Source organism: Anopheles gambiae, chromosome 2, assembly GCF_943734735.2.
Source record: "Anopheles gambiae chromosome 2, idAnoGambNW_F1_1, whole genome shotgun sequence".
Taxonomy (NCBI): Eukaryota; Metazoa; Arthropoda; class Insecta; order Diptera; family Culicidae; genus Anopheles; species Anopheles gambiae.
The window spans coordinates 98,876,366-98,899,010 of record NC_064601.1 but is presented as its reverse complement, the minus strand read 5'-3'; the positions used below and the strand labels follow the sequence as shown (position 1 = coordinate 98,899,010).

At 40.3% G+C, this 22,645-nt stretch overlaps 1 protein-coding gene across 5 annotated transcripts in view; it reads right to left on the bottom strand.

The window, feature by feature from the left end:
- The window catches only part of LOC5666916 (protein spinster), a 97,025-nt gene extending 80,907 nt beyond the window's left edge, over positions 1-16,118 (bottom strand). For 4 of the 5 annotated variants that reach the window (XR_009764735.1, XR_009764737.1, XM_061643622.1 and 1 more), the window contains exons 1-5: positions 15,718-16,118; positions 13,583-13,943; positions 13,206-13,505; positions 12,602-12,863; positions 12,078-12,177 (exon numbers count right to left, since the gene is read on the bottom strand). Coding sequence is in view for 1 of the 5 variants with exons in the window: in XM_061643632.1 (XP_061499616.1) it covers positions 13,202-13,505; positions 13,583-13,803 (525 nt within the window). In the remaining 4 variants the exon portion in view is untranslated. Of the gene's footprint in view, positions 1-12,077; positions 12,178-12,601; positions 12,864-12,914; positions 13,506-13,582; positions 13,944-15,717 lie in introns of those variants that run through there. The other variant, XM_061643632.1, reaches the window with a different exon arrangement.
- Between the last annotated feature and the right edge of the window lie 6,527 nt (positions 16,119-22,645).

The following is a 22,645-nucleotide window of genomic DNA, read 5'->3' as shown; positions in this document are numbered from 1 at the left end:
CAGTGCTAGCACTTTTCGCACAATGCGCACACTTTGCACAGTGCGCTCTCTGAGCACACTTTTCGCAAAGTGCGCACTATTCACACAGTACGCTCTCTGAACACACTGCATGCAGACTTACTGAGAGAACGCACTGTGCTGAGAGAACGCTCTGTGCGAAAGTGCTAGCACTTCCGCACTGGTTCGAAGCAAGGTGTTATAAAATGACAAGGTGAAGTTGTTCTGATCAAAATGACATTTCTCGACTTGACATAACTGTTCGCGGGAGCTCCGGTATAAAAATCGGGGAGGGCTGGTGCGGGGTAATGAAATTTATATGCAGAGAGTGACAGATATCTCCCACAATGTCGCCCAGCAAAAGCGATAAAAATCAACTTTCTAAATACATTATCCTTGGTTCGAAGTGCGCACTGTGCGCACAGCACACTTAGGGCAAAGTGCGTGTGCGCACAGCACACTGAATTGTGCTACTTTACCCAACACTAGTCTCCACCACTTCACAATACGTGACTGTATGCGCCACCGATGCCGACCAAACAGTGAAGATCACATTACACAGCAGCTTCGTTCGGATGCTTGCACGATCAAATAAGAAAGTCCGGTTTCGATTGGCCGACGATCCTGAGCGACAAGAAGCTCCAAGGCAATGAAAATGAAGACGGAGGGAAAACCCGGTAGGAGGTCGATGCACCCGGCCAAACCTGAGAATCATGAAAAACCTTAAAAATTTAATATAGAACTAAACATGCCTACACGCATGTCTTCGTCCGCCATGGTGAAAATATCTGGTTAACTGATGGAAAGTAGCTTGCAAAACTATCTGTTTTTGAAAGGAATTTAATAACCTATATTTTTATTGAAAACGGTGAATAACAATGATTAAATCCTGGCAGCTTCATGATTGTTCAAGTTACAACAGTGGACTAACTTTTAATCATATATAACTATATAACAACGCTCTTTAATCATTGTTCGATTCCATTAAAAAAACAAATGACCTTATAACATGCCCGGCATGAGGTCAAATTCAGAATGGACCATGCCCTCCATACGTAGGACTGGCTATGAGTAATCAATAAGTCACTGAAAGATAATCCCAGCAGTGGTAAAGGCAGGTCGTGACCGACAATGGTTGTTGTGCTTTGTGAAGAAGAAGAAGTACGTAAAAATCAAAATTATTTGATTCTGTGGCATTCGTTTCCAAACTGACCAAATCCAAATCGTTTCCAAACTGAGGAGCGATTACCGCTGCTAAAGGAAGAGGAACGTAAAGAGAAGGCACCAACAAGAAGGTGTATTGTGTATGTGCATATGAGAGAGAGCGAGAGAGAAAGAGAGAGAGAGAGAGAGCGAGAGCGAGAGGAGAGAGAGCGAATGAGAGAGAGATAAAGATGAGGATGGTTCCAATTGTGGATGTGTGTACATAGTGGTGCGCTCACATATAGTGGTCTCGCTCGCAGACACCGCCCCGTTTGCGCTTGACTACAGTACAGTCAGCCATTGTTAATGTACAGATCGTTCCCGCGATACTCTATTAACGCGTTGACTGCCAACCCGTATCGCAGTGTTTCGGGTGAGCACATAGCGCATAGCAAGAGAGAGATGAGAGCAGTAAATTCTCGTGCGATTGCTATTACTGTTTTGTTTCATTCCGATAAGAGGCGTAGCACATAGGGCTCTCGTTCTTAACTTTACTCGTTCATTCGTTCATTGTAAAGAGAATCATTGAATATTAGAATCAAAGCTGGAAATTAACAAAACCCATCACCCACATAGGGATGAGGCGTCATCCATCAATTACGTAACACTTATAGGAGGGGAGGGGGTGTCGTCAAACGTTGCCAGTTGTTACATGGGAGAGAGGGAGAGGGGGAGTTTAACATGTATTACGTAACCGTAGCAATAGACGATGCGCAATCTCAGATTGCGCATATATTTATCTGTAAAACGGGTCGGATTGATATATTTATCTGTCAAAAAAAAATTATATATCTCGGACATATAATCTTGAAAATTTATGCGCAATCTTGGCGCAATCTGAAAATGTATGGAAATGACGTTTATAGCTCAGGGTTGGTTACGCGAAATTACTTATGTTTTGATAAAACGAATATATGCGCAATCTGAGATTGCGCATCGTGTATTAATACGGTAACGAAAAATAAAATGTATAATTTTTTTTTATTCGAACAAAAAATGAGGAATATGTAAACATTGATTCTTATTCTTGACTTTACAGCCTTCGCGGTTAGCTGGCCTGAAACGGATTTTGCTACTTTCAATGTACCACGCAACGGAACAGTCCGTCATTGCTAAGGGGCCGGTTCATACGAGGATTGAACCCATGACGGAATTTGGTTACCACGGACGGACAGTCCAAAAAACTTACCAAAGGTTCGTTGCAGTAACGATTAATTGCAGTAACGTTGCAGTAACTATTACTGCGCCGACTGCAGTGCCACGTATTCAAATGTAAACGCACAGATTTGATGATAGTAGCATACATGCGATTCGAAGCAAATGGCACGAGAGTTAACTGTAATGCTAGAACCAGGTGTAATACCAATCCAATGCCTTTCAACTCCAATTCGTTTAAAACATACTGGAGATGGAGTTAATGCAGTTAGCCCTTCTTTCGTCAGAATTGATCACTGATCTTAATGTTATGATTGCATCGAAAATGCAGTCAAAACTTAGACATACAGTACCAATTTTGTTCGTAATTTTTAAAACATGCGTAAAACATGCGTAATAATTTGATGAAGTAACAATATCTAAACCCAAAGAAACGCTTCTGGGAAGATCAAGGCCAAGACCAAAGAGATAGAGGAAGATGGTTGGATGAAATACGAAATACGGAAATACGGTGATACAAAATGTAACAAATTCCATTTGTTGGCACGATGTGCACCTCGTGCAGATTAGCTGCCGTAATATTTACAAAACAACGAGCTGTCAAGGACAGCTCGAATAATTCGCAAAAGAATCTCCAGATGGCGTTGTTAGATAAAGATAAAGATTAGATAAAGACGAACATATGTAATATGAAATAAATATGAAACAACTGGCTATGTTGAAAAACATAACCAATAAGGGAAAAGTTCGAGAAAGGTCGCTAAGCGAGGTTACTTAGGGTCAAGTAGATCAGCTGGTGAAAAACAAAGCGCCATTGAAGACGCTTAGTTGCAATTTATATACAAAGAAAGACAGACCAATTTTTGAACTGATCGGCGGAACCCTCAATACGCGAGCGACAGTTACAAAAATTCTGTAACAGCAACTGTAATAAGCGTAAAGCTACACCCGTGGCAACATTCAAAAATTGTTTCGATATTTTCTTCGAAAATAAAATCCCTACGAGTGATCGTCGCGATGAGTACGAGTTTTAATCGTGGTGGCTGCGAGCGGCATTATAATGTGACTATGGTGCTGTGCAAAAAATGCCATAAGTGGTACCAATACGCGTGTGTCGGCACCACCGCGATAGCTGAATCCCGTATGTGGAGATGCGATTTGTGTGTGAAGCAGGCGGTAAAGTGCGAAGCCAAGGAGAAGAGGTGTCCAAAAACCCCAATGGAAGCCATCGCGAAGACGAGGAAGCCAGCTGAAAGCTGCGACGGCGAAAAAATAGCCAAAAGAGCAGCATATAGCGAGGGCGAAACCTCGGCGTGTAAGAAGCTGTCCACAGAGGAATGGGTACCCACATCGATCCAAGCTGCAAAAATACCTCCTACCACAAACGCGTCGAAAAAGGCGAGAATCCAAGCGGCACTGGCACGACTTATCGAAGTGCAACAATTAGAGAAGGATATAGCTCTGAAAGAATTCGAGCTTCAAATGGCGAACCTGAAGCATAAACAGGAAAGAATAATGCTTCAAATCGAGGAGGCAAAAAGATCGAAGCGATCTTTCGCAAATAGCTCCTCGAATATGAAGCAAAGTGAACGCGAGCAGCAGCAGTGTAACGTAGCAGCGAACGTTTGTGAAGTGGTTGAGAAAGTGCGCATCGGAACGGTATCAGCAAACCTTGCGGCAGTAGCAATCGTGGAAGCAACAGCTCGTACCGAACAACACGCGTCGGCGCAACCACCTTCCCAGCCACAAAACTGTTCTGCTGCCAACGCACACACGCAGCTAGACTGCGAAACGCGAGACAACACGCTACCTCATAAGACGGTCCAATCTGGAGGAGCAGAACCGTTGACGAACATTTATGCGTTGAGATCCATGGTAATGAGGGTACTATTCCGCATAGTGTCCGCCACCAACAGGGACAACAAGCCATCGGAACAATAACCCCTCCAAGAAGAGCCAGCGACAACATCGGTGTAATCTAAACTGGCACGAAACGCCGGTGAAGCCCGTAAGCCAGAACCACCGGAGATCAGCTGGACGGCAGGCGCGACGAGAGATGGTTCGAGCGTGAGCAAGGAAGGATCGGCGAATGCGACGGGAGGCGACAACAGGCAATACGAGATCGCCAATACTCGTAGCAACATAAAGCTAAGTTGGCCGCCTCAAGAACTTTTCTTCACCTCATTAATGAACACTTTTGTTCACTTTCAGGGACTGTCGATTCCGCCGTTCCTGAAAGGGGAGCCGAAGTTGATGATCGGAACGATACACACCGATCTGACAGCACAACCCGAGATAGGGAGCACTGGCATACCGGCTACCGATAGAAGCCGGTTGAGCTGGTCGAGTTACAGTTTCGGCAGCTTTGTCGGGGCCACATCCAGACAGAAGCTAGTGCGGTGCTTTAATAACGGCGTACAATTCCTGCGTACAACGACTCTAAAAGAGAAGAATGCACAGATTAGTGAACGCACACATACACTCACCGATACAAACAGAAGTAGGGTTATGTATACACCATGCGCGTTGCAGGACAGATGTACGGACCAAATGAATGTGTGGTTTTGCATTCAACAAGCAATCGGTAGAGTAAATCGGCGAAAAGTAACACCGCTTGTAGATAGGAGAAGGTTGATCGCCGGGATGATCGTAGAGAAGCGAAATCGTATGAATGTGAAATACGAAAGGCACAAAACACGCGCTGAGAATGAGGATAGGCTGCCAACAAAACACCTTTTATACTGGCAGGACAGGGAGGTAGCAGCCTATAAACGAATGCTAATGCGATATCTAAAATCATATCGAAAGCCGGAAATATGTACATCGTGCAGAATTTGAGTAAATCCTGCTTTACTAAGGGTAGAACCCTCAATACGCGAGCGACAGTTACAAAAATTCTGTAACAGCAACTGCGTAAAGCTCCACCCTGCAATAAACGTAAAGCTACACCCGTGGCAACACCATTTATGATTCGCTTTGCGTTATTACACTAGAATGAAGAATTTCAATGGGCCGGGATAAGGGTACAGTCGTCAACTCGTATGAATTAATTGCGTTTCCGTCATGGGTTCAAGCCCCAAATAGACCGTGCCCCCGATACGTAGGACTGACTATCATGCTATGGGTTACCGATAAGTTACTGAAAGTCAAACCCACTTGTGGTACTTGACCGACAACGGTTGATATACCAAAGAAGAGAAGAAGAGAGAAGAAATTTAAAGTCGTAGAGCTCGCTGGAATCGATTTTGATAGCCGATTACCAAATTCATCTACCACCGGTAGTAGCACAATAAGAAGACGCACGTCAAGAAGCGCTAAGTGGCAAGTATAACCATAAAAAAACACATTGGTCAATAGTTACCCCCTTCATCTTCCATAAATTGTTGACGGTGGATGACGTGAAATCTCTAATGTCTCTAATGTAGCATGATATGATTATAGCTGAAGTCCATCCAAACCCTAACGATCCCTTTGCTTAGCTCGCTAAGTATGGGACTGTGTTTGATCATGCACAGGAAATAGCTGATCGTTTATAGCAGGTATGTCAAACTGGCGGCCCGCGGGCCGCATGCGGCCCTCGTCGATTTTGAATGCGGCCCGCGAGAGTATTTTGAGAATTGCTAAAAGCACTGCAAACCCTAAATCTGTTATTACTATTTGTCAAAGTGTATTAAATTTTCCAGAGAAGAACAATCCTTTTGTTGGCATATGGAAACTAACATGAATGTACCCATAACATTTCATAAACTTATTTTACACTAACGTACATATCAATCGAGACCCTTAAGAATCATTGAATCGAATGCAAGCTCAGTCGTATTATGTTTCGATTAAATTCTGAATATTAATTGCATAATTGTGTGCACATTCGATTGCGCATTCTGTATGGAAAAATAGATTTGCGTCAACTGTCTACAAACGAAAAAGGAATGAAAATAACTTGATACACACACTAGGAAACTTCGCAACAACTAGTGATGGATTGTCGGAATCGCATCCACGGCTCAAAACCATTTCCGATTTTAGCTATTCCTACTCCGAATCCGGCCAAAATCAAATCAACAGTTCTGTTCGGTGCCGTCCGGAGCCTATCTTCTTCTTTTCTTTGGCTCAACAACTGATGTCGGTCAAGGCCTGCCTGTACCCACTTGTGGGCTTGGCTTCCAGTGACTAATTGATTCCCCCCATAGCAGGATAGTCAGTCCTACGTATGGCGGCGCGGTCTATTTGGAGATTGAACCCATGACGGGCATGTTGTTAAGTCGTACGAGTTGACGACTGTACTACGAGACCGGCTCAATCGGCTACGGTCCGAAGCCTATAGAGCCGTTTAAAGCCATTCGGAACCGTTGGAGTCATCGGTTGTCCCACCGAATTTGACAATCTCCATGCCCCCGACTGCCGAGTAAAGGATTCATTCGGCTTCGACTTTTCCGACCTTAGAATGTTACATCATTGATATTCGATTGGAGCCACTTCTGTTTTTGTCATAATCATGCCACCATAAATGTTAATAAAAATGATTGTAGCCAAGTTGGAATTATTTGTACCCAACATTCTGCAAGACGAATTAATGTAATTTCCAACCTCCCCAAAAATCAAAACCAAAATGATATGATTACGCTTAAGCCTAAATGATTTAGATTAAGGATAAAAATAATCGAAATGCCGAAGCCTTGCAATACAAAGCTTATTAATAAATTAGCTCACACAGTCCTCAATTCCTCAATTCGCGAATCATCTCCCTTTAAGTGTCAAAAATAGAATTGCCGATCTGTATGGGATCACACACCACGACTCTTCGTGAGATAAAATTATCGTAATTTAAAAAAAAGTTATTCGTAAAATACGGGTTCTTGTTAAAAGAAATGAATATATCACCAGAACACTTGGAACTTGGAAATTAGCGAAAAATAATGTTTAAATACGTGTTATTACAATTTTTCTCTTGATCTGTCAAAAAATTGCAAGAAAATATTTTTGTTATTCATCCGTTGATGGAAAGCTCGGTTTGTTTGAAAAAGATTCAATGTAGGCTGCTAGACTTCTCCTACTTCAGTGAAAAAGTGTGTTTGACAGATATTTTCTAGCAGAACTGCTGTAAGAGAACGCGAGTAATGTAAAATGTCCAATTTTAATAATAACGTTGAAAGTACATTAAAAAAAAATTCTCATGTAAAAAATAGCACATATAAAAATAACATCGCGAATTTGTACATAACAAACGATTCCAGATAATAAGCGAGGAGTACACAAAAAGTCAATTTGTTTAACAATAAAAATGTAAAAAAGTATTTTACATAAATATTGGGGTATATTTTCCATTCTCAACTTCGCGGCCCGCGAATCACTGAAAATTTGTACTTGCGGCCCTCTGATGAAATGAGTTTGACACAGCTGATATTGAGTATCACCTCTGGCAGTGCTGCAAAATGTCATGAGTATCACGAGATTTTCACCAACGAAAACAATGAACATATCCGTGGTAGTTTGATGCTCATTGCTGATAGTGAATAAAAGTGCGTAATGACATGCTGAACACGACATGTGAATTCTTGAGTCCAACGCGATACTCTGACTGACAAACTTCGCTTAATGCCGGCGCAAGCATTATCATGATTTTTTTCTGGCTGTGAACAGTGCTGCCAAATGCCACTGTTTCAATCATCAACACTCATGACTGAAACGAAGCTCAAATCAGATCACGTACACAATTAAGATGATCAGTGACTATACTCAAACAGTTGGAGAATCAATCACATGCTTGGTGACTTTTAGTTTATCACCCAACTTTTGGTCACTCACTTGGTCACGACATTGTTGTCGGCGATAATCGCGACATTCTTGGAATATACTTGGCGCGTGGGCTCTAGCAACACAATGAGCATGCTTTCTCCCTCTATCTGTTTTGATTATCTGTCGGGTCAAACAGAGCGAGAAAACATGCTCATTTTGTTTCTTGGAACCACTCGCACGCAATGCATATCTCCCGTGACCATCGCGATGATCACCGACTGAAAATGTCGCGACCAAGTGATTGAACACGAGTTGGTTGCACACAATGTCACCAAGCATGCGATGGTCGCACCAACTGTTTGAGGCTCGCCTCTGATCTTCGCAGTAGAGCTCGTGACGCTGAGATGATTTTGTTTCAGCCAGAATTTGTCATGACTATGTCAGTGACATTTTGCAAAATTGATCTCAGCAATAAAAAGTCGTGATATAGTGACTGACCAAGCGATGGTCGCAAACATGTCATGAGCATGTATTAGTCACACCAATCGTTCTGAGTATCACCTCTGATTGTCACAATTGAGTACGTGACGCTGATATGGATTTTGTTTCAGTCAGATTTTTTATGACATTGATAGTGACATTTTGCAGCACTGACCTCTGGTCATCACAATTGAGTACATGTCGCTGAAATGGATTTTGCTTCAGTCAGACTTAACTTAATTTAACTTTAACCCATTTTATTTAAAATGTCGCAGAACAATACATACTTTGATACATGACTTAGTTAGGGGAAAGCGGGGCAAAATGGGCATGTTAAGCAGTTTACTGAATATTCCTTTGAATATTCCACAAAACACAATTTTTCTTTCATTAATGTATGCCTCAACCATTTATCTATGGATTAAAATTGCCACATAGAATAAAAACAACTAAAAAACATGAATATAATGTAAAATAAAAGTTGATATTTTACGAGAAGCTATTTTGACACGCCGCTGAGCCGCTTTAGACGAGTCTCTACTACCAGAAAACAGATATGAAACTACGAGCGAGAGGTGGAACGGTCTAAAAACAAAAATAATAAACTGTGCAAGAGATATACTCCCACCACATCGTGGCAACACCAAATCTGGCTGGTTCGACGATGAATGCAAACTAGTGACCGAACGTAAGAATACTGCATACCGAGCATTGCAGCAACGGCATAGAACGCGGGCATGCGCAGAGGAATATTCACGGCTCAGACGCGAAGAGAAAAGAGTTCACCGCTCCAAGAAGCATGCTATGGAAGAGCAAAACATGCGGGAACTCGAGCAAACCAGAGAGGCGTACGGACCGACACGAAAGTTTTACCAAGCGATAGCAGGTCACCGAAACAACGTTGTACCTAAGGTAACCTGCTGTCGCAACAAGGATGGAGATCTGGTTAGTAACCAGCCAGAGGTCCTCTCGCGGTGGGCTCAGTACTTTGATGAATTACTCAACGACCAGTTAAACGAACAGCTAGAAGCGCCACTAGCAGATAGTGTCATGCTACTGCCACCTAGCATAGAAGAAACACGAAAGGCTATCCGTCGGCTGAAAAATAACAAGGCACCCGGATCCGACGGAATTGCAGCTGAACTGGTCAAGAATGGAGGTGCACGACTAGAAAACGAGATTCATCAAATTGTTACTGAGGTGTGGGATAGCGAATCGATGCCTTGTGATTGGAATCTCGGCATCATCTACCCCGTATACAAGAAGGGAGACAGGTTGGACTGCAACAACTACAGGGGTATTACGGTGTTGAATACTGCCTATAAAATATTCGCCATGATCCTTCAGGATCGCCTTGTCCCGCACGTCGAAGAGATAGTAGGAAACTATCAAAGAGGATTCCGAAACGGAAAATCAACCACTGATCAGATCTTCACCATACGGCAACCATCTTCTATAAGTCAACCCAGATCCTGGCATACGCTGATGATATAGACATCATTGGTCTGCAGCTCTCCTATGTAGCAGAAGCCTACCAAGGGATCGAGCAGGCGGCAGAGAGCCTCGGATTGCAGATAAACGAGGCAAAGACCAAACTGATGGTGGCAACATCAGCGGACCTACCAATAAATAATCCGAATCTACGTAGGCGTGATGTACAGATAGGTGAACGCACTTTTGAAGTCGTCCCAGAATTCACCTATCTTGGGTCAAAGGTCAGCAACGACAACAGTATGGAAGTTGAGTTGCGCGCAAGGATGCTGGCTGCCAACCGGTCATTCTACAGCCTGAAAAAGCAGTTCACCTCAAAGAACCTGTCGCGACGGACGAAGCTGGGACTATATAGTACCTATATAGTACCAGTACTCACATACGCCTCTGAGACATGGACACTGTCCAAATCTGACGAAGCCCTCTTAGCCGCGTTCGAGAGGAAGATGCTCAGAAGGATACTTGGCTCCGTATGTGTGGAAGGACAATGGAGGAGCCGCTATAATGACGAGCTATACGCTATAATGAGCTCACTGTCGTACAGCGTATTAAGCTCGCCAGGCTCCGGTGGGCTGACCATGTTGTACGCATGGAAACGGACGACCTAGCCCGTAAAGTCTTTTTAGGCCGTCCACAAGGACAGAGGAGGCGTGGTAGGCCCAAATTGAGGTGGCAAGATGGCGTCGAGGCGTCCGCCATTAAGGCCGGGATAACGGACTGGCAGACGAAGGCGCGAGACCGTGAGCGGTTTCGGACACTCCTGAGGCAGGCCAAGACCGCAAAGCGGTTGTAGCGCCGGATAAGTAAGTAAGTAAGTATTTTGACACGCGGGGTAAAATGGGCATAGCCCTGGGGCAAAATGGGCATATGTAAACAAACTGTGAAACGTCAAAACACTGTGGCAAAATGGGCTACAACAACTGCGCTTAGGTAATGGTCTATACTTTTGCGCACGTTTCGTGAAATGTATTTTTCGTTCTATCTTTTGATTTACTGGTCAGAAAAGCCCTTAAAATTCTTCCAGAAATATGTTATCAAGATTAAAACAGTTTTTAAACGTTTAAATCTACAAAATCGAATCTTATGAAGCTGTGTCTGTTATCATTTTGAGGCGACAAATACAACACCATAGCCTCACCAAGCGCCGTATGTCAAAAGCATCTGGCCATTTTGCCCCAAGCGTAACTGCCCATTTTGCCCCACGTGAAGCATTTTTGTATTTTTTGTTATATTATTAAAAATACGCATTCAATCGCTTTGCTTTCTTCAGACAAATTGTAAAGAAATATCATATCTTTAAAAATATATCATGGAAAACTTCAACGCATCCCTGTGACACTCGTTTAAGCTTATTTTCGAAGTGGCAAAAATTACATCAATATGCTGCTAAACCTTATTTTGCATTTTTCTTAGTTATTTGTTATGTTGGCAACGTAATTTGTTATGTTTATGAAAACTACATGGTGTTCATAGAACACTCTAATGAATACATTTTGAGCATTGGAAATTATCTTTGTAGTCAAAAAATGCTTAAATAGAGGGTGCCCATTTTGCCCCACATGCCCATTTTGCCCCGCTTTCCCCTACTACTAATGCATCGCAGGGAGTATATTAAAGTAAACGGTGTCAATTTTCGATAACTCGCACCTCTGCCTTAACGCGTTTCCGATCCTGATCGATGTAGCATGCGGTCACGAGGAAACATGTAGTACCGATGAACACGAAGACGCCGGGAAGCCAAATGACTCTTTGAAAAGAGTAATGCAGCATCGCTAAATTTATTACATCGTTCATATTTGCTTCGGTAGCGGTTGTGTTTGTTAAGCTCGGCCTATACAACAGTGTTGATTCGTTCAATTCTGTGCTTGGGCGGTACGGATCATTTGATACTGTTTCATTCACAAACTGAAGCGAATCGACTGTTTTTAACAATTGCTATGAAAGTGGTTAAAGAATAACAATTAAACATCCCACGAACCGTTTCGTGGTATTCCCGATAAGAATCGCAAACTTACCCAAACATTCAGACATAAACCAAAAACCACTCCAATTAGGTGCGAGATACAAATTTGGAAGCCCACTGCACTGCATGCGTCTCGTAGCCGCAACGACGCTCTGGAAGATAATTTGAGATTAGTTTGCCGTAAAACTTTGGATTGCAGTCAGAATTCATTAGTTGAACGCTTCTTAGCTGGCAGGCTTTTTGGTTGAACGCTTGATAGTACGCTGGGCAGTACAATTAGGCAGTACAATTAAAAAGCATGCGTTTGTATGGAAAAACAAACGTGCCAACTGAAAAGCACATACATAATCAATAGTTGGCAGGGAAGCGAGGTTCATCTAATGAGTTCAAACTGTAATTACATGGAAAAGGAAGCGAAGATGTGTGCTCATTCGTCCTCGTATGTAAGTGTACTTCAAATAACGACTACCAAAAGGATACACACAGCGTTAGGAAATAGTGAGGAGTTTAAGAAAAGTACAAACAGGGAAGAAAAACAAAAAAACGATTTACTACGAAAAGATGAATGTCTCTTACCAGCAGAATGTACATTACGTTCGGCAAAGTCGAATTGATGCCCACTGCGCTGAAATAAACCAGCAACCACAACACTAACACATTTCCCGCCATCCAGTGAAACGGGAAAATTATCAGCGGCACGCTTAGGAGCAAACCTACCGCACAAATGTACGGGTTGGCGTTTGCGTTCTTTGCTTGCAACCAGTTGGCAAATAACGGTCCGGGGAACCAACAGAACACGCAGATGTTCACAAAAAAGGTATATAAAGTTTCTGATTCCCTATTGAGGTTGTATGTGATTTACGTGGTTTGGTTTATGATACATGCATGCGGGAGCATTCGCGGTAGGAATGATAGCAACGATAACCAACAATATTCGTAATGCGGACATACGGACGCGCGCCATCCATCGCCATAATGGAATCGTAGAGAGGGGTTCCAAAGAAAGAGAAAACAAGTTATAAATTTATTATTAATTGGCGAAATTAAATAGTAACCTGTGTTAAATTAATAATTAATTTCGTACGAGTACAACGGTGCTGGCATAGGATAGCTCTTCCAGCTTCTGCTCCTAAATACAAACGTAGAAAACTCTCATTAACCAATGACAGACGCTACTTACTCGGTAAGTGAAATATTTTTCGCCAACACAATGGACTTTGGAACTAAAAACAAAAACGAACAGCTCATGAACTTCACACAAGCAAGGCCGAGCGTCGACCAGATGAACGAACGGTTGCGCTTGATCACTCTCAGGTCCTTAATGTACGAGGTGGTCGGTAGGTGATGTGTACCTTCGCTCTGGCCCCGCCGTGGATCATGCATCATTATAATCGGCACCACTGCGATCGCACCCAGCACCGGTGGCACCCGAATAAGCCAAACGCAAGATTTCGTTGTGGAAATGATTGTTGCAATGATACTACCATGAGAAAAAAGAGTCGTGTAAATATCCTTCAATTCTTTTTTGACTCGCGGGAAGTGTATTCGTCGACTTACATTCCAAAAAAACATCCAAACGGTTGAGCATTATGGAAGCTGATCAGCCTCAACGATCTTTTTATACCAATGTACATGTCAGAGATGATGGTGGGTGCTACGGTACTGAAGGACGCCTGCCCAATACCGGCCAGCACCCGGAACGTCGTGAACCACCAGAACGAATCCGTGAACGTATTGAGCAGGGTGGCCATGCTCGCGAGCAACACACCCAGCACCATGATCTATTTCCGCGAATAACGATCGCCCAAATAGCCAACCACATTCGCAAATAACGCGTATGGTAGCACGATTGCTAGCCACAGGATGATAGATTCTTCTATCTTCATTTTCAAGCGATGTATTGTTATTGCCATTAAAACTATAATATTGAATATAGATTATTATAAAAGCAGAAGCGTTAGCTATGGATCATTAGTAGAAGGGGTTTTGGATTTAATTAAATGGTGTCTCATAGTCGGCCTCATAGTCATAGTCTGTCCCCTAATCGCTTGCGCTGTAGGTTTGTGTAGTATGGTAAACTGAATGTGTGCGGTGTTAGACCATAAGACAACTTCAACGGTTCATACAACCTCATTTTTACAAACATTCTTGTCCTTTTTTGGGGTGCAGTATGTAGCCATTTCATTTGTCAATTGTAAAGGCTTGCGCAATTGATAAGAGGTGCTAATTTTTTTTAAAGAGCAAAAAATGATTGTGTTTATTCATACACTAAAGTACATCGATTGATTCAATTGAGTTGACGAAATCTTAACTAGGTTTCATGCCTGTTGGTGTTTACACTAGGGGTTTGAGCTTACAGTTCAAGCTTTTCTTTTGTTTGAAAGGGAAGAAAATAAATGTTTTCCTTAATGACAGCACAGAGTGGCTATGTAAGTGAAGCTTTTAGCTACTGTGAGGATATAATCCAAAATGAACGAAATTGATAGGAGAAGAATATTTGCAAAAGCTTACTATACTAACTACCCTAACTTAACCTAACTTATGCCTAATTTTACGTTGTATCGACACAAAAGCGCGTGCGCATAAGAGGTGCTAAGCCGGAATGCATTCCTACAGTACATTACTTAGGGCGACGGTACTTTCGAGGCTTGAATGCAAGAGCATGTTGTTAAGTCGCCCGAGTTGACGACAGTACCGATGAAGAAAATAAAAAGGACCGGTATAGCTTCAGCGTAAGTTCTGGTATGGGTTCGGGATCAATTCTCGAACCCATAACGGCTTTTGGAGCAGATCCAGGACCGCTATAGCAGTGTTCTCCAACCTTTTTTATTTGGTGGACCTCTTGGATTTAAAAATACATTTGTCGCGGCCCACATCTATTCAGGGGAGACGTGTTGAGGACTTTGTTCAAAGTTTTTCATACAAAGCATGCTTAAATATTTTTCTAGGCATGCTTATTGAAAATTTTACCTTAATTATGCGAACAAATTGCACGATATGTATAAGCATTTCTTTTTCAAAAATAAATTCTTTCGCAGTGGTCCACATACACATAGGTTGCAAACCGCTGCGTTATAGTGTTAAGATCAATTGGATCGGGATCAATTTTACGACCAGTATGGAGTTAGTATCAGTTAAAGGCCGGTAGGAGTAAGGGATCAGTTGGGTTGGTCTGGTGGTACACGTCGTCAACTCGCACGACGTAACAACATGCCGGTCATGGGTTCAAGTCCCGAATAGACTGTGCCCCCATACGTAGGACTGACTATCCTGCTATGGTAACAATAAGTCACTGAAAGCCAAGCTCACTTCACTATTGGGTTCAGGCAGGCCTTGACCGACAACGGTTGTTGTGCCAAAGAAGAAGAGGAAGAAGAAGAAGGAGTAAGGGTCAGTTCCAGGGCCAGTCAGTGTAGGTTTATAGCTGATTCTAACACCTGTGTGGGATTCGAATCAGTTCTAGCACCACCAGCAGCACGAGTTCTGTAAAATTCAAGGATCAACATGGGTTTTACATCAATGTTTTAATGTGTTCCTTGGAGTTAAAAGTCGCCTGGAATTTGCGTTGTCTTTTCAAAAAATTCTTTGCGCGCATTCTAAAGTTATTCAATACCTCCAAAATTATCTTGCATAACCCTGCAGCCGGACCAAATGATTTAGTATTTAAATATTGTATCAACTTGAATACTCACAGAACGTTACGGGCCAGTCCATGTGCATCAGGCCGTTGATGACGCTCAGGACTTCAAAACACAGGCACCTCGCAGTGTCACTTGGTTTCTCCCACCTGTCGCGCTCCTCTTCCATCGTATTCTGCATATCATTGGAGACCATGGGCATTTGTTCTGCCGGATTGGATTGAGTAACAACATTTGAGTTTTCGTGAACGCTCTGCAGCTTGATCTCTTCTACGGAGGACATTCCGGAATTGGAGTCCAAGGGCATTTGTTCTGCCGGATTGGATTGGATGCCACCGCGGACTGGCTGAGCCATGATGCCGATACACTTCTTACAGGTATTACTGTTGCTTTGCGATTGCGGCAACCGATGACGACTACTCCTGTTGCTTCTTCGCTGTCACACTCTTACTCTCTGCCTTAGTATGTGTAAAAAGAAAGTGATGGTAAAAGCACATTTAAGAAACAACTTTGATGAATCATTTATGAAAAGAGTTAATGAAAAATGCGGTGGACGAGCCAAACCGACCTATTTCTCATATTTTTTCACTAGACAAGTAGTATGAGAATACTTGATGAACTGTATATTAACTGTAATTTTTATCCAATTCTTGCGCAATGCCGGCTCATATGAGAAGTTTAGAAAAAAAAACGGTCAAAAATTAACAATCGTTAAGAATAGCTCGAAGTTGGCATCGCGATCGCATTGAGTTCAATTGTTAATTTAAACTATTTCGTCGTTAAACAAACGATCGTCAATAGCGTACGCGATACAAATTAGCAGTGGTTTAATTATGCTGCTCAATTTTGTTTCATTTGTTTACCTATATGCGATATCGAACGGTCGTTAACTGTTTTAACGATCTTTTATTTTAACAGGAATGAACAACAAATGAACTCGGTTAGACCAAAATGAACTTCAAACGACTGTTAAAATGTGTTCATTCATTCGCGATGCCGGCTATTAATACAGGGTTTTCGAGGATTATATAGACATGTTCAGCGAGTTGTAGATTCGTTCAGGCATATAGAGTCTATCAGCGAGATATAGAATTGTTCGGAAGTAGGCGTTGATATGTTCGGTTATACTGTAGAGCTGTCACTTTCGTACCCCTTGGACTGCAACTTGCATCATTCTTATCAGGAGGTAAACAAACGGTTTTCGAAACAATATGCTTTTTTCAACTAATTTACGTATTAAACAGCTTGAGGAATGATTATTTGCTACTTTTATGGTATTTAAGAATGAAAAATTGAATGCTGCGGCACAGGGTGTAAACAAAAGAAATGACAACACTACAGAATCGCTGAACATGTCAACGCCTACTCCCGAACAATTCTATATCTCGCTGAAAGAGTCTATTATATGCCTGAACGAATCTACAACTCGCTGAACATGTCTATATAATCCTCAAAAACCCTGTAAGTGTCGTCATTTCCGCTGCCTTGATGCACCGTAAAGATTAGCCGGTATCCCGAATAACTGAACTTAACTTAACAGTCGTTTAAAGTTCATTTTGGTTTAACCGAGTTGCCTATATCTAAACAACTTTGAACATTATACTTGTTTCATTATCATAAAAACCCTACTTATGAGTTGATTATTTAAATAACTTATAGCTGTAAGCCTAGATTTACTGTCGTTCCACCCTGCAAGGAATAATTATCTGCAATATATTTATCATAGGGATTTTATCACTAGAAGCTCTGTAGTTTTATATTATTCTACAGAAAACTGGATTTGATATCTTGGTATGCGGTTCATATGATCACAATTCGATTTTTTCATTGATTGAGTGGCTAATAAAGCTTCATTATACCTAATTATAATATTTATTAATTATCTTTCCAAAAGAAACCCTTAGGTAATAACAAACATGTCTAAATATGTACACATAACTAATGGGACGAAAATGTCCCATCTGGCGGTTCTAGTGAGGTTCAAAAGCCCGGCGGTTGTAGTGTTAATTTATAACCATTTCTTTCGCGATGCCGACTAATGGCCTGTATCGCATACCATTTCGATTGCGATCGAAATCGAAATCCGATGAATAAAAGTTCATTTTAAATGAACAAAATTCACTTTGGCATCGCATACGGATTGTAAATTCGATCGTAATCGAAATCGAAAAGTCAGTTTCGACCAGTAGACAAATCCTATGTAAAACATCGAGCAGTCGACAATTTTGTCGACAATTGGTATCGCATACGCTCTTTGTCGATCGAATTCATTCCGACTAGATAAGGGGTAGTCAAAATCTTTTGTATCATCTGATATCATTCAAATTTTATACAAAAATAATTTCCATTATTTGCAAAACAGTAATGTATAGCTTGAGGCAACAATTAAAGTATAAAAATCTGTTTTGAAATACTGATTTTGTTGTATATATATATATATATATATATATATATATATATATATATATATATATATATATATATATATATATATATATATATATATATATATATATATATATATATATATATATATATATATATATATATATATATATATATATATATATATATATATTAATAATATCTTAATATCTTTGGAAAATTTAATTCCTTTTAAGGTATATTATTAATAAATACAGGCATTTGCATATTTTATGTTAATGAAAGAAATAGAAACTAAAATATTCCCTTTTCTCGATTGTTTTTTATGTATGATGAACATTTTTGTAGATACAACGCTTAATGCTTCGCCTTGTGAAATATATCAATCGACGTTGCTCATGGATAATTCTGATAATATTTTTTTCTGCGAAACGATGTATCGGTTCTGGGGCCGTTCTTATCTCCTTCGCTGTTGCACGCCGCGTTGTATTTGCTTATAATGTGTGCGTATGGGTTATCTACGCATGCAGGTGTGGGCTAAAACGTGTGAACAAGGAAACAGGAAACACAGTCAGTGCTGCAAAATGTCACTATCAATGTCATAAAAAAATCTGACTGAAACAAAATCCATTTCAGCGTCACGTACTCAATCGTAATAATCAGAGGTGATACTCAGAACGATTGCTGTGACTAATACATGCTCATGACATGTTTGCGATCATCGTTTTGTCAGTCACTATATCACGACTTTTTTTTTGCAGTGATCAATTTTACAAAATGTGACTGACATAGTCATGACAAATTCTGGCTGAAACAAAATCATCTCAGCGTCACGAGCTCTACTGCGAAGATCAGAGGCGAGCCTCAAACAGTTGGTGCGACCATCGCATGCTTGGTGACATTGTGTGCAACCAACTCGTGTTCAATCACTTGGTCGCGACATTTTCAGTCGGTGATCATCGCGATGGTCACGGGAGATATGCATTGCGTGCGAGTGGTTCCAAGAAACAAAATGAGCATGTTTTCTCGCTCTGTTTGACCCGACAGATAATCAAAACAGATAGAGGGAGAAAGCATGCTCATTGTGTTGCTAGAGCCCACGCGCCAAGTATATTCCAAGAATGTCGCGATTATCGCCGACAACAATGTCGTGACCAAGTGAGTGACCAAAAGTTGGGTGATAAACTAAAAGTCACCAAGCATGTGAATGATTCTCCAACTGTTTCAGTATAGTCACTGATTATCTCAATTGTGTACGTGATCTGATTTGAGCTTCGTTTCAGTCATGAGTGTTGATGATTGAAACAGTGACATTTGGCAGCACTGTTCACAGCCAGAAAAAAATCATGATAATGCTTGCGCCGGCATTAAGCTAAGTTTGTCTAAGTTTATCGCGTTGGACTCAAGAATTCACATGTCGTGTTCAGCATGTAATGGCGCACTTTTATTCACTATCAGCAATGAGCATCAAGCTACCACGGATATGTTCATTGTTTTCGTTGGTGAAAATCTCGTGATACTCATGACATTTTGCAGCACTGAACACAGTTATAGTAGCTGGTAGTAAGCAATAGAGATTGTTGACATTGTGGTAAATCACCATCTCAGACTAGTGACGGAAGGTATGCTGGGTTCTGCTACCGAACCGAAGAATATCAATGACTAGGGTGGCAAATTTTTGTTCCATTTTTTTTTTTTTTTTCAAAATTACAGACCTGTAGTATGTAAATGTTTATTAGTGCTTTCTGAATACCGCTTACGTTTCCAGTTGATAAGAAGAATACACATAACATTCATCAATGGTTATGATTGGACGCATTTCGAACATTGGCCCGTATCGTATAAGAAAACACGACTCGATTGCGATCGAAGCACAATTGTCGATCGAAATCGACTCGAAATAGGTATCGCATACGATTTGTCGATTTCGATCGAGAAAACGTAAGCGGACGACTTGTCGAGCAGTTTGACTTGTGTCAATTCTTTCGTTTGTTTACATTTATGCATGCGGTAAAGAGAGTTGATGTAGGCTGGTGACATTTTTCCATCAAATGAAATTCTTCTTCTTCTTTGGCACAACAACCGCTGTCGGTCAAGGCCTGCCAGTACCCATTAATGAAGTGAGCTTGGCTTTCATTGACTTATTGTTACCATAGCAGGATAGTCAGTCCTATGGCATGGCATGGCAGACGTATGGGGGCACGGTCTATTCGGGACTTGAACCCATGACAGGCATGTTGTTACGTCGTACGAGTTGACGACTGTACCACTCCAATTGATGGGAAATAGTTTTGTTAAGTTTATGTTGTTTTAGTTATGTTTTGATATTCCATGTTGTGATTTTGTATGTGAATTAGGAGCGACGGAACAGCTGGTTTTGGCTCTTGGCCAAACTTTCGTCCAACTAGCCAAGGCCTTTGAAGCCTAATAGCAATTAAAATTATTTGAACTGTATATATATATATATATATATATATATATATATATATATATATATATATATATATATATATATATATACATATACACACACACATATATATATATATATATATGTATATATATATATATATATATATATATATATATATATATATATATATATATTTTTTTTTTTTTTTTTTTTTTTAAGTCTAAAAACCTATTCTCATACCACCATGAGGTGTGTGTTTCGTTGAAAATGATCCAGCCGTTTCGGAGCAACAAACACCGTGACACGAGATTTTATTTATATATATATATATATATATATATATATATATATATATATAAATAAAATCTCGTGTCACGGTGTTTGTTGCGAGCAACCTCCGAAACGGCTGGATCATTTTCAACGAAACACACACCTCATGGTGGTATGAGAATAGGTTTTTAGACTTAAAAAAAAAAAAAAAAAATATATATATATATATATATATATATTTATATATATATATATGTGTGTGTATATATATATAGCCGTTTCGGAGCAACAAACACCGTGACACGAGATTTTATTTATATATATATATATATATATATATATATATATATATATATATATATATATATATATATATATATATATATATATATATATATATATATATATATATATATATATATATATATAAATAAAATCTCGTGTCACGGTGTTTGTTGCGAGCAACCTCCGAAACGGCTGGATCATTTTCAACGAAACACACACCTCATGGTGGTATGAGAATAGGTTTTTAGACTTAAAAAAAAAAAAAAAAAAATATAATATAATAAAAATATATATATATATATATATTTATATATATATATGTGTGTGTATATATATATATATATATATATATATATATATATATATATATATATATATATATATATATATATATATATATATATATATATATATATATATATATAATACAGTTCAAATAATTTTAATTGCTATTAGGCTTCAAAGGCCTTGGCTAGTTGGACGAAAGTTTGGCCAAGAGCCAAAACCAGCTGTTCCGTCGCTCCTAATTCACATACAAAATCACAACATGGAATATCAAAACATAACTAAAACAACATAAACTTAACAAAACTATTTCCCATCAATTGGAGTGGTACAGTCGTCAACTCGTACGACGTAACAACATGCCTGTCATGGGTTCAAGTCCCGAATAGACCGTGCCCCCATACGTCTGCCATGCCATGCCATAGGACTGACTATCCTGCTATGGTAACAATAAGTCAATGAAAGCCAAGCTCACTTCATTAATGGGTACTGGCAGGCTTGACCGACAGCGGTTGTTGTGCCAAAGAAGAAGAAGAATTTCATTTGATGGAAAAATGTCACCAGCCTACATCAACTCTCTTTACCGCATGCATAAATGTAAACAAACGAAAGAATTGACACAAGTCAAACTGCTCGACAAGTCGTCCGCTTACGTTTTCTCGATCGAAATCGACAAATCGTATGCGATACCTATTTCGAGTCGATTTCGATCGACAATTGTGCTTCGATCGCAATCGAGTCGTGTTTTCTTATACGATACGGGCCAATGGTCGAAATGCGTCCAATCATAACCATTGATGAATGTTATGTGTATTCTTCTTATCAACTGGAAACGTAAGCGGTATTCAGAAAGCACTAATAAACATTTACATACTACAGGTCTGTAATTTTGAAAAAAAAAAAATGGAACAAAAATTTGCCACCCTAGTCATTGATATTCTTCGGTTCGGTAGCAGAACCCAGCATACCTTCCGTCACTAGTCTGAGATGGTGATTTACCACAATGTCAACAATCTCTATTGCTTACTACCAGCTACTATAACTGTGTTCAGTGCTGCAAAATGTCATGAGTATCACGAGATTTTCACCAACGAAAACAATGAACATATCCGTGGTAGCTTGATGCTCATTGCTGATAGTGAATAAAAGTGCGCCATTACATGCTGAACACGACATGTGAATTCTTGAGTCCAACGCGATAAACTTAGACAAACTTAGCTTAATGCCGGCGCAAGCATTATCATGATTTTTTTCTGGCTGTGAACAGTGCTGCCAAATGTCACTGTTTCAATCATCAACACTCATGACTGAAACGAAGCTCAAATCAGATCACGTACACAATTG